Below are 13049 nucleotides of genomic sequence, written 5' to 3'. Positions count from 1 at the left end.
CATTGTACAAAATATATGACATCCATATTTGCTATGGGCATCTTTTTCTCAGCCACCTCGTTAGGCATCTTGCCTGTTGTGGCATTGTATTTGTATTTGTATAAATCCACTTCGAAATCCTGCTTGTTCTTTTGGTTGAGCTTCGTCCAATTTGGATTCAAGCCCATATATCAGCACTTTGGTGAAGATTTTATAAATTACTGATAAGAGACTGATTGATCGATGATTCTTGATATCCTCTTTTTCACCCTTTTTGTAAAGAAGAACCATCATTTTGTTACTCCAATCTTCAGGCACATCCGATTTTGTGAGACAATTTGTGAACAGAGCAGCTAGCACACTGGCAAATTCTTCTCATGCTTCTTTAATAATGTCTATTGATATCCCATCTTCACGTGGGCATTTCCCTTTTTTAATACATCTTATAGCCTTGTAGACTTTTTCTTTCACCACAGGTGCTACTTATACAAATTCTTCTCCATTTCCTTTTCTTCCTGCTCCCTTTCTTCTGTTCCGCTCCTGTTTTTCATGTTTGTATAGAGTATTATAAAATTCTTTTCAACAATACTAATAATTTCATTTCCATCTTTTGTGATGTTTCCATCTTTTCTTTTTAGTGCAAAAATTCTCTTTCTTCCAACACACAGTTTTCGTTTTGCTGATTTTAAGCTCCTATTATCTTCCAGTGCTTTCTTTAGAATATCGCAATTAAACTTCCTGACATCTTCTGTAATCCGCTTTCGTACTGTGTTACAAAGTTTTGCATATTCCACTCTTGATTTAGAGTCGTTCTTCTTAGTCTGAAATTCTCTCCGCTCTTTCACCAGTTTCTTTGTTTCGTCTGTTATTTTCTTCACCGGTTTGATTTCTTTTTCTCTAGCGGCTTCTTTTGCTACTTTTTTTAGGATAGTGGTTAAAGTTCTGTTCCTCGTGGTGCCATCTTGTCCATCTTCAGTGGTGTTATATAGCAAATCAAATCGGTTCTTCAGCTCTAACTGGAATTTATATCGATGTTCTTGAAGATTTGCCATATCGATGACAGTTTTTGTACTTTTGATAAGTTTCGCTCTTTCCATCCTAGTGTTAAGCATTATTCTACATCTCACTAGTCGATGATCACTTCCTGTACTGAATTTGTTGAGAACACTGCAGTCTTGGATCATATGCTTCTTATTAGATAGAATGTAGTCGATCGCACTAGTTGTTCCAGTTGGGCTTCTCCATGTCCACTTTCTTTGGGGTTTCTTCTTAAAAAATGAATTCATGATACATAACTGCTCGCTCTGCAAATTCGACGAGTCGATTTCCTCTGTCGTTTCGTACACCGTAACCATGACTTCCAACTGAGATTTCACCATTTCTTCTCTCTACAATTCTGGCATTGAAGTCACTCATTATTATTTTGATATGATGCTTTTCTTTATATATACTATGCATCTTGTCTAATTCTTCATAAAAGTCTTCTACTTCTTCCTCAGAATAGCTTGTTGTTGGTGCATAGACTTGTATAATCTGTATCCGGTATTTGCTTCATATTTGCATAACCAACTTTGCAACTCTATCAGATGTACTATCTGACTCAACGATGTGATTTTTCCACTTTTTATGAATGAAAAATCCTACTCCACTGGTTCTTCCATTATCTGTTCCTCTGTAGTAAAATACATTCCCTCTGGCAAGTTCGATTTTCTCCTCTACTTTTCTTCTTACTTCACAGATGCCTAAGGTGTCTCAATTTATTCTTCCCAGTTCTTCTTCCAACTCCTGCAAACGATTTTCTGAACAAAAAGATAGTTCGTTATACGTGGCCAAGGTCATCATTTTATGGCAGCTTGGTTCAACCCTGAGATTCTTAGCACCATCTGTCTTCATGTCATGCTGGTTGCTGCCGTAACCAGAGACACTCAGACTGCTGGGGACTGAGAGCGTTCGTTTATAGACAGAGTTTATATTTTTCTTTTTAGAGGGTTTTTGGCCGTAATCCTCCACGCTGGCCAGTGCGGGTTGGAGGAAGCCCATCCGCGTCCGTTCACCACGTGTTAAAACATGCTACTTACCACGAGAAGGTGCCCTTGCGGGTGATTCTGTGGGTGGGAACAAATCAGGTAGGAGCGAATATTAGTGAGTCTCTGTCAGAGTACCGGGATTTACTATTATCCGCCAGGGAGGGGGGTTCAGATGTGGCAGTGATTCCAGTGCTGCCAAGGGGTAGTAGGGGATATAGGAGTAGGATCCACCAATTCAATATAGGCCTGAAGGACATTTGCTCCTCACTTGGGGTCACGTTCTTGGAGCTTCCCGCATTTACCGATAGGTGGCTTCGTTCGGATGGGATCCATCTAAATAAGAGAGGGATCTGGGAGGTTTACGATAGTCTTAGGTCAGGTTTTTTACTCCCAGACCACGTAGTCGGGAATGCGGGTTAGTTAATGATAATCACAACAGTACTGACGGGGAATTACCCACCTCTGACTTGGATGGCTTCTCGATTGACAACAAACCACCGGGCAAATTAAAATGTGTGTTAATAAATGCCAGGAGCTTGGGTAACAAGAAAGATTTTTTAGAAACTATGATAGTTGTGGAGGACTTGGATCTTATAGCCATTACAGAATCTTGGGCAAACGATGGGGATGAATCTTTCTTACACATCTCCGGATACGATACTTTTTTGAGAAATAGATCTGATAGGAAAGGGGGTGGAGTGTTGATATACGTGAAATCATGTTTGAAGGCTAGAGAGTGTAACGTACAGAGAAGTGATATTGAAACCATATGGGTTGAACTTGAGAACAAAAGACGTCATAAGCTTATTGTTGGGGTTTGTTACAATCCACCGAATAGGGATCAAAACTACATCGCCAAAATGCACGATGAAATTTCCTACATGTGTAAGCGAAAGAGGGTTCTCATACTAGGGGATTTCAATTACCCGGGTATTGATTGGGAGAACCTTTCATCTGGAAATCAGTATGAAAGAGACTTTCTTAAGTTGGTGCTCGAAAATTTTTTGTATCAGCATGTATCAGAAGCCACTAGGGGTACTGCTATTTTGGATTTAGTTCTTACTAGTTCTGAGGATCTAGTTGAACATGTTTCGGTGGGGGAAGAGTTTTCTTCCAGTGATCATCGTATCGTCAGATTTCACTGTAACTTTTCCTCGGGTAAGGTTGATAACAAAAGATTGGTTCCTTGTTTTCGGAGAACTAACTTTGATGTTTTGCGAAGAAGGTTAGCGGAAGTTTTCAAAGACCGGTTGGAATCAGTAGGGGTGGTAAGTCAATGGGAAGAATTTAGTACGAAGCTGTCCTCTGTTTTGCACGACGTCATACCCTTTGTTCGAAAAAAGCGTGTTTGTACATCACACCCTCTATGGTTCACGGATAGCGTGCGGAACCTTTATCTTGAAAAGAAAAGAGCATTTAGAGAGTATAAAAGTGGACGAGGTGACCTATCATTGTTTACTGATAAAAGAAGACTGTTGAAGAAAGCGATAAGGGATAGTAAAAAGCAAGTTGAATCTAGGTTGGCAGATAACATTGGCTCTGACCCAAAATCATTTTTTCGATACGTCAATAATGGATGTAAGGGGACAGTTGGCCCCCTCTCGATAGGAGGCTCAAAAGTAGAGAGCAATGTAGGCATGTGTAGTGCTTTCAATGACTTTTTCGCGTCGGTTTTTAATGGAGATAATGATATTCGATATACGGGTGTTGCATGGGGTAATAAAACGCTCAACGATATTCAAGTGGAAGACGTGGAGGTCCTAAATCTTCTAAGAATTGTATGTGCAAGCAAAGCACCAGGACCAGATGATATCTATCCCAGGGTTCTCAGGGAAGGTGCTAATGAATTGTTGGGGCCAGTCGCACAGATATACAGGAGTAGTGTTGCTGAGGGTATCGTCCCGAGAGATTGGAAACTGGCTAACGTTGTTCCGATATTTAAGAAGGGTAGTAGAGAAGTGGTGTCTAATTATCGTCCAGTGAGTTTGACGAGCTCCCTCTCGAAAATTTTGGAAATTATCATCAAAAGGCAGTTTGTGAAGTGGATAGACGAGAATAATGTATTGTCGGATAATCAGCATGGGTTCAGGAAGGGGAAGTCATGTGTAACTAACCTCCTTTGCTTCTATGATTACGTGACTAAGGCTTTGGGTAAGAGCAAAAATGTCGACGTTGTTTACCTTGATTTCCAGAAGGCATTCGATCGGGTCCAACATGGCAAACTCTTGAAGCGTTTACACGAGATTGGAATAGGGGGCAACTTGCTGAATTGGATAGAATCGTGGTTAAGAGATAGGTCGCAACGAGTTATGGTGAACGGGGAATTCTCTGGTTGGACAGACGTCACAAGTGGAGTTCCTCAGGGAAGTGTCCTTGGCCCCATACTTTTTTCACTTTTTATCGATAAACTCGATCAGGGTATCGATGGAATTACTAGCAAATTCGCAGATGATGTGAAGCTAATGGGGGTAATCGGGAATGAAAGCGATAGGGAGTTGCTCCAGACCAACTTAAACAAGATTGCAGCATGGGCAAATGAATGGAGCATGACGTTTAGCGTAGATAAGTGCATGGTCGCTCATTTTGGTTCGAACAACCAACGGTTCTCTTACGAGTTGAATGGTGTCACTATCCCGGATGCAACTAGAGTCACCGATTTGGGAATTCTCATTGACGAGCGACTTAAGTTTTCTGAACATTGTTCAGCGGTTGTCAAAAAATCGAATAGAATGCTTGGTCTCATTTTCAAAAAGGTCTCTTCGCGTTCTCCTAAAGTCATTCTTCCTCTTTTTCGAGGCTTAGTTCGTCCTGGACTGGAGTATGCTGTAAGGTTTTGGAGACCATACCTACAGAGGGACATAGACTTGGTTGAAGGGGTGCAGAGAAGAGCTACGCGTGTCCTTATTGGCACACAGGGCTTGAGTTATGAAGAAAGACTTCATTTTTTGAATATGTTTACATTGGATGAACGCAGGTGTCGAGGAGATATGATCGAAGTGTTCAAAATTTTCAATGGGATGGATAGGATGGACCATGAACTTTTAGTACACCGCCAATCGACTGCTTTTACAAGGGGACACCAGTATCGATTGTTGAGGGACAATGCAAGGTTATGGTGTCGCAGGGAATTTTTCTCCAATAGGGTTGTTAATAAATGGAATAGCTTACCCCCGGAGGTAGTAAATTGTAACACAATTGACACGTTTAAAAAGAAATACGATAAACATGTTGGGGTAAATCGAGAAGCTATCCATTCTTAGAATAAGACAACCATAAGTAATCTTTATGGGCATCGTATAATATTTTATCATGTGTATATATTGTTTGTAATTTGTGTTAATTGCATTTTTAATTGGGTTGCTGTATTTTTGAAACATATGACAACCATATTTTTATGGGCATCTTTTTATCAGCCACCTCGTTGGGCATTTTGCCTGTTGTGGCGTTGTATTTGTATTTGTATTTGTATTTGTATTGTTTGTATTGTAAGGTGCGGATGGGACTTTAAGCCTCTACTCCTAGTCGATCCCATATTGCGATAAAAGCATATAACACGGAAAAATAGCAATAACTTATACGAGTCTATTTGTATCTAAGATTTTTTTTTGTTTATTCACAGCCAGGAGAAATGTTTTCCGAGCAGGTGCATTTCAATCCGAAAGGCATCAAGGACATGTACAGCATGGTAACTCAATATTTATTTTTATGATGTTGAAATATTAAAATTCAAATTATTTATTAATACGAAATATATTAATAATTTTCTGAATACAATCATAATTTGAGAATAAGTGAAAATTAAATTTCAATGGTAAACATAATGGTGTACATAAGCAGTAAACAAATCACAATGAAACTGTGTCAAAGATATTTTATTGATTTTAGGGAGATTTTAGGACCTAATCATTTTAATGACAGAGCTAGGATATAAATGTGATGTATGTATTTATGAGGTGATAAAATAAAAATAAAAATTCCAAAATATTTGGATTCGAGTTATTTTTCCCAAAATATGAAAACCTTTTGTAAAAAACCTTACGTGATAGCAAAAAAATGAATTGCATGTTTGGAATCAGCACTGAAAATAATATAAAACTCAGTTATCAAAACTGAAAAAGCTTTCAGAAAGTATTTTTGTAGACCTGTGTTATTCAGGGTTCTATGATGCCAAGGCTATTCCCTAAAATGAAGCACAGATCAGTTATCATTTTTTCAACAAAACTTACTCTGATTTGTTATCTTCACTGAGATAACAGATATAGATAATTTGCATAACTAAATGTCAACAAATATAAATACAGTGAAATCTTGCTATACAAAGATACTCGATACAAAGATAAATCCCTCTACAACGATCTTGTTTGGAATTGCCTACAGCCTAATGTTAAACTCTTCAATACAACGATATCCTTTACTGCGATAAATCCCTCTATAACAATACTTTTTAAGAGATTTTTGAGAAACCACTATAAAATAAACGATATTTTATTTCATTTTGCTCAAAATCGTTTTGAGTATAATTTCAACTTCGTCACTTGTTTTCGTTCTTGTGAAGACGTCTAATTACCTCGGTATTTTGCACTAAAGCAGGGGTCTTCAACCTCTTTTGAGTCGTGAGCACTTTCTATTCCCATCATTAAACAAAGAGCGTCATTACGGTAACATTGTCTTACTTCTGCCTAGAATCTGTATAAACTGTAAATTCTTGAATGCAATTTTTACAGGGTGTTTAATTGAAGCATAGATCAAGTGCTCGCTAGCACGAAATCGGATACGAGCATTGAACACTCTTGGTACTTCAGGGAGCACCTTTGTGCTCGCGAGAAACAGGTTGAAGACGGCTGCCCTAAGGGATCGCCAAAAGCCCTAAGAAAGTTATTGTGTTGCTATTTTTTGTGTAAGACGCACTAGTGAGATGCGGCAAAGTTATTTACAGGGACAATACATTTAAGGGTGGATTAACATCTACTGACATTCACCATTTCGTGTTAGACATGGCAAACATTTTCCAAATTTTTCAACATAAAACCAATTAACGTGTTCATATCTATCGTATCGCGGGTGCACAGGCGCAGACAGGCATTTTTATGTTAAACAATGTCTGACGCGACACAGTGAGTGTAGATATGAATCCACCTTAACTGAATTTTATTATTCAACTATAGTGAATTAAATTTTTTTGCTGCGAATGAATTCATAAAAGCGCATTTTGTCGTGGCACTAACAATGCCGATATAGAAAAGACGACAATAATAAAATAAATTTGATGGCACGTATGTATAATTTTGCTTCTCGATACAACGATAATCCCTCTACAGTGATATTTTTCCTTGGTGCACAGAATCGTTATATCGAAGTTTCATTGTATTTAATTCTTTTTATGCAATACATTCTAATTCACAGGTGATTTGTTACATGGTTTTGTTGTGGTAAGTTTGAATTGAAATAAAGTAGTCCTTTGTTTTCCGCTGATTAGCGATTTTTTTATGATGGTTAGTTTGTTTTGGCAGTTTTAGCCAGGGCCGTCTTAAGAGCATCATGGGCCCCCGGGCGACGTGATTTTACTGAGGCCCCACCAGGCAAATTCTCCAAAATTTCAACTAATTATAATTTTTGTGAGGCCCCTCTTCTTCTGAGGCCCCCGGGCCGTGCTCGGGTGGGCCCATGCGTTAAGACGGCACTATTATCCCCCCCCCTAAACTCTCACCACGGCTATGCTATGCCGTTGTTAAAATCCAGCAGTTACATTGAACAACACAAAACGACAACCATTTAGAATAATTCTAAGTTTATTATTAAATTATTGAAAAATATATTATGTGATGATTTTCTACGAATTACTTTTGCAGATATAATTGATAATATATTCTTTCTAACTTGGTAGGTTATATCAAGAGGAAGGATACTTTTCATAAAGAAACTTCTTGATGGAGAGTATCAAATTCAGAATGCAGAGTTTCTTGTAACTCATAACATGACACCAAGCTTTCGTTTGGTAGTTTTCGCAAAATTTGAAGGTGAACTTTTAGCAGATTCTTTGAGAGTTGAAGTGGAAAGGGAATGTCATCGTGATGCACAGGTAAATTCTTTATATGATTTTATGTTTATATAGCATTTTTTATCTCACGTCTCACCCACTGACTGACTATGTCATATCTCATGAACATACAGGGATGATTCGCCACGCTTGGTGCAAACTTTACGGAATGATAGAACACAATCAAATATGCACTTTTCAGTGAATGCATAAAGTGTATTTTTAAGACATAAAACATCAGGCATTTGTTGTCATTTCTGCCGTAGATTTTAGAAGAAATGAATCGTTTTACGTTTAGTGACCGACGGTTAACATGATTATTCGCTATCTGACTCCTTAACTAAAATGATGCTTATCAAGAATGGGCTACTATGAAGGTCGATTAATTAAAATTTGTTAACGAATGTAAATGTTAAAAAACGGAAACAACATATTAGACATTAAATGTTACTAGCCCATAGGCGGAGATAGACTTGGAAGTCTGGGAGACACGGTCATTATTGCTGGGGAGGGGCACGATGATGATGATGTCAATTCATATCTACATATATCCATTAGATCAGTGGACTCCGCCTTTAACGCTGGGGGGGGCAGTGTCCACCCCACGCACCCCCTCCCGTATTACCACCTATGTACTAGCCGCATAACGCAAACTTAAGCTTGCTGCTTACAACGGATAAAGAAAGTTCTACGAAGGAAAAGCGTTAGAACACAGCAACTACCAGTGCATACAGAAAGTCTTGACGACACGAGTGGCAAAACTCCGCCACACAACTCCTCCGCTAGACTCAAACTTGGTTTGATAGACGGAATCGCACTTTCCAACCATATCTGGTGACATGTGGTTGGGCCACATCACTGGCATTCGAAGATTCATCAGGAAGTCTCTTGTGAGCAGAAAAGCTGGTTTCAACCTTTCGATATTGACCACCTTTTCTTCGCGCGCGCTGTTCACTTTCACTACAAAGTCTTTGGTCAACTTCTGTATGACGCGGAACGGTCTCCGTAGGGACACAGAATAGACTTCTTAAAAGGACCACGGTGAACACGTGAGTGCGTAGATCTTCGGAAGACCACGTCGCGCAGGATTCATTGGCTTCAGAGAACTCTTAATCCCGTAGTCGATAGTAATGTAGTCGGGAGGATTTGACAATGGCTGGTCGTCGTAGAGTTGACCATTAAGGTGAAGGGAGGAACCATATGTCAGCTGGACTGTTGAGGCATAGAGGTCACTCCTGTATGGGGATCTCAACCCAAGAAGGACCAGAGAAAGAGCTTCCTACCAGTCCGAGTCGAGACTTTCTAGGATTTTTTTCAGCATGCGACACATCAAAGCTTGTTTGAGTGGCCTACGGAACCTGTCCACCATAGCGTTGCACTGAAAAGTGTATGCAGCTGTCCTTGCCAACTGGACGCCGGGCAATATGGAAAGAGCCTGAAAGAGACCAGATTCAAATTGCCCACCTCTATCACATGTCAACCTCTGAAGTGTACCGAATCGTGCAATCCACCCATGTACAAAAGCTCTGGTGACACTTTTGGCCGTCATATCAAATAATAGCACTATCTCGGGCCATCTGGTAAATCTATCTACCATCGTTAGACAGTAACGAAGCCATGGCACGGGGGAGTGGCCCTATCAAGTCTATATGAACGTGGGAAAAGCGTTGATCGAGCACTAAAAATTTCGCTAATGACGACTTTGCATGTAGATGCTCTTTAGTTTTTTAACAAAACCCACATGCTCTGCATCAAACAGTAATATTCTTATTTTGATTAAGCCAAAAAATAATGACTATTGATTAACTGTTTAGTGGCTTTGATACCAGCATGAGATAAGCCATGTACCTGTTCAAAAACTTTTTTCTCAATGTTTGGGGAACATAAAATCTATTTTCGCTTGTAGAATTATCACAATAAAGATAGATAGCGTAAGCAGGCATTCTGACTTTGACCTGTCTCACACTACATCCAATACTACCTTTCAGGATATTTTTTAATTCGTCATCCGCGGATTGCATTTTCTCCCATAACTGCATATCTGCAAGTGGCGAAAACTGAATTTCCCAAATACGGGATAAACTATCCGCTACTATATTACTGAATGTCAGTGGTTGGTAAACTGTGAAATAAAGTCAAGTTGTCTGAGCTTCCGCGGAGAACATTTTTCTTGTTTTTGCTTTTGCTGTAATCCAAACCTGAGGGGTTTATGGTCAACGAAAAAAGTGAATGGTCTCGCTCTAGTGGAACAAATCCCGTATCTATGTCCGAATCTGAGGATTCATGTCAACCACTATTGACCCTACAAACCATCGACAGGAGTCGAACCATCACATGAAAGGTACATAATAATATATGGTACTACCATTCCACCTTTCATAACCAACCTGTTTATATTGACAAAAAAAAACCAAACAAGAAAATAAAGAAGACAGATATATACAATAGCATCCTGTAACACATTAATTGTTACGTTTTCAGTTTATTACACATCTTTTTTTTCTTTTTTCTTTTTTTCTTTGAAGCTTCACTCTACTCTAGATGTGTTCTCAGACGTGACAGACAATCTGCATCAGCATTTGCTGAGCCCGGTCTAAAATTTATTACAACGTCGTATCTTTGTAATGCTAACAACCACCGTTGCAATTTGGCATTGCGTTATATATCTTAACGGATTATGATCACTGTAGACCTGGATGGTGGAACCAAATATCCATGTCTAAAATTTCTTTAACTCCCAAATTACTGCATATGCCTCCCGTTCAATTGCTGCCCAGCGACTTTGAGTTGGGGTCAATTTCTGGCTTGCAAAAGTGATAGACAAATTCGTGTTCGAATACTGTTCAAATAGTGTTCGTGAAATGCTCCGTTCACTGTTTCTTTGCCCTAGCGAAACCCCGATTCCCATTTCTGACGCGTCACATGCAACAACGAACGGTTTGCCTACATCAGGAGTGTGTAAGTCTACCGCTTCGCATAACTTGCTCTTCAAATTTCTAAATGCTTCTTCTCCCTCGTTAGACCAAGGAATGTCATTCGGAATCTTCTTTTTAGTTAATGCAGTTAATGGGATTGCAATCTCTGGAAACCGTGGTACATATTCCCGATAATAATTAAATAGTCCCAAAATTGACCTTAACTCTTTCGTTGTTGTGGGTCGCTGTAATCCTTCTATGAGTTTCAATTTATTAGGATCCGGCCCGTGTTTCCCCGATCTTACTACATAATCCAAGTAGATTACCTTTTCTCTTACGAAATGGCACTTTTTCAAGTTAGCCGAAAAGTTCAACTGTTCTAGTGTTTTCAATACTGCTTCAAGGTGTCTTATGTGTTCTTTCCACGTTGTAGAATAAATTATGATGTCATCGATATAGCTGTCTGCATAATCTCTATGCTGACCGAGTGCTATATTCATGGTCCGGTGAAAGGTTGTGGCAAATGGCATTACTTTCCATTGATAAAATCCCTTCGGACCAACAAAACTGGTGAGTTCCTTACTATCCTCTTCCATAGGGATAGTCCAATACCCTTTTAGGATATCTAATGTCGTCAAATATCTCGCCGCCCCTGACTCGTAAACTGTACATTAGATCAGTGGCGTTCTGCATGGGAAATGGAGTTACCTTGCTTGCTGCATTCAACCCTCTATAATCGACGCATAATCTAACACTAGAATCTTTCTTTGCCACACACACCAATGGATACACAATTTCCGCAGTGGATGGTTCTATCAATCCTTTCGTGAGAAGTTCCTCAATTTGTCTATTTACTTCCGCCTTCAACACCTCAGGAACCCTGTATATATGAGGTTGCTTCCGTTCAACTTCAGGCTTCAGCTTAATACTATGACTCCCCATCTGCGCTGGTCTCACTTCTCCTGTGAAGAACTCCTGGTGGTTTCGCAAAATTTTCGCCTTTTGTTTCCCTTCTAAGTGTTGGGTTTTATCTAACACCGTCTCCTCAAACCTCTTCTCACCTTCTCTCGTCCCGGTCCCAGGAGCGTGTTGAATTCCTCCAAACTCTTCTTCTGAATCATATACCAACCCTATAGTCGCAACAGGTTGAATATAGGATCTAGGTTTGTTTTGATGTAAGTGTGATGAACACTACCCTCTGGTAATTCTACCATAAACGAGTGTTCAGACCTTTGATCCCTGATCGTTCCCGGTCCCATCCACCTTGAACATAGTTTCTTACTGGAATCTCGTATTAACACCACCACCTTTTCCCCAATTCTAAACTGTTTATTAGAGGATCTTAAATTATATCTTCTAGCATAATCAGACTGCTTTTTATCAGCTATCGACGCTGCAATTTTCGATGCTGATGCCAATCTATCTTTCAATTTCTCTAAGTAGACGGTCATTTCGGGACCAATGCCCTCTGGTATTACCGTTTCACCTTCCCGGCAGGTCTTGAGCAGTGCTAGAGGTCCATTTGAATCCCTACCGAACATTAAGTGGAATGGCGAAAACCCAGTAGTCTCGTTTGTGACCTCTCTACCTACCCACAGATGAAATGGCAAGATACGATCCCAGTCTTTTACCGTGATCTCTAATTGCATGTTGCAGCATGTTCTTAACTGACCCATTATACTTTTCAATTACCCGTTACTCAACGGATAAGCTGGAGTACAAAATCTGGGTACCGCTCCTAAATGTTTCAAAAATTCCGTAGTTAACTTTGCTGTAAAGTTAGTTCCATTGTCGGTCGCAATAACTTGTGGGATTCTCATTCTCATGAACACCTGCAAGAATGCGTCACAAGTTGCTTTCGCCGAAAATGAACGCAAAGGGATTGCCTCTGGCCATTTACTGTGTCGGTCTACCATGCACAGGACATATTTATGACCTCTACCTGAACATGGCTCGATTGGCCCAATTACGTCAACGTAAATAACTTCAAATGGGAGCTCCGGCCTTGCAATAGGTTTTATGGGTGCTCTATCCGCAGTCCGTATTCTCCTTCGGAGATGGCAATCTTCGCATGCACTACAATACCGCCGC

General features: G+C 39.7%; 1 protein-coding gene across 2 annotated transcripts in view; it reads left to right on the top strand.

Moving 5' to 3' along the window:
* Nucleotides 1–13049, top strand: part of LOC149065441 (complement C3-like) — a 278201-nt gene that overhangs the window by 37246 nt on the left and 227906 nt on the right. For both annotated transcript variants that reach the window (XM_089253977.1, XM_089253976.1), the window contains exons 12-13: nt 5626–5691; nt 7891–8085. In XM_089253977.1, coding sequence (XP_089110103.1) covers nt 5626–5691; nt 7891–8085 — 261 coding nt within the window. The remainder of the gene's footprint in view (nt 1–5625; nt 5692–7890; nt 8086–13049) is intronic.

Source organism: Pholcus phalangioides, unplaced genomic scaffold (assembly GCF_987345545.1).
Source record: "Pholcus phalangioides strain wild (caught in Gottingen) unplaced genomic scaffold, Ppha-v1.0 ptg000039l_1, whole genome shotgun sequence".
Lineage (NCBI taxonomy): Eukaryota > Metazoa > Arthropoda > Arachnida > Araneae > Pholcidae > Pholcus > Pholcus phalangioides.
This window is presented reverse-complemented; position numbering and strand designations above follow the sequence as displayed.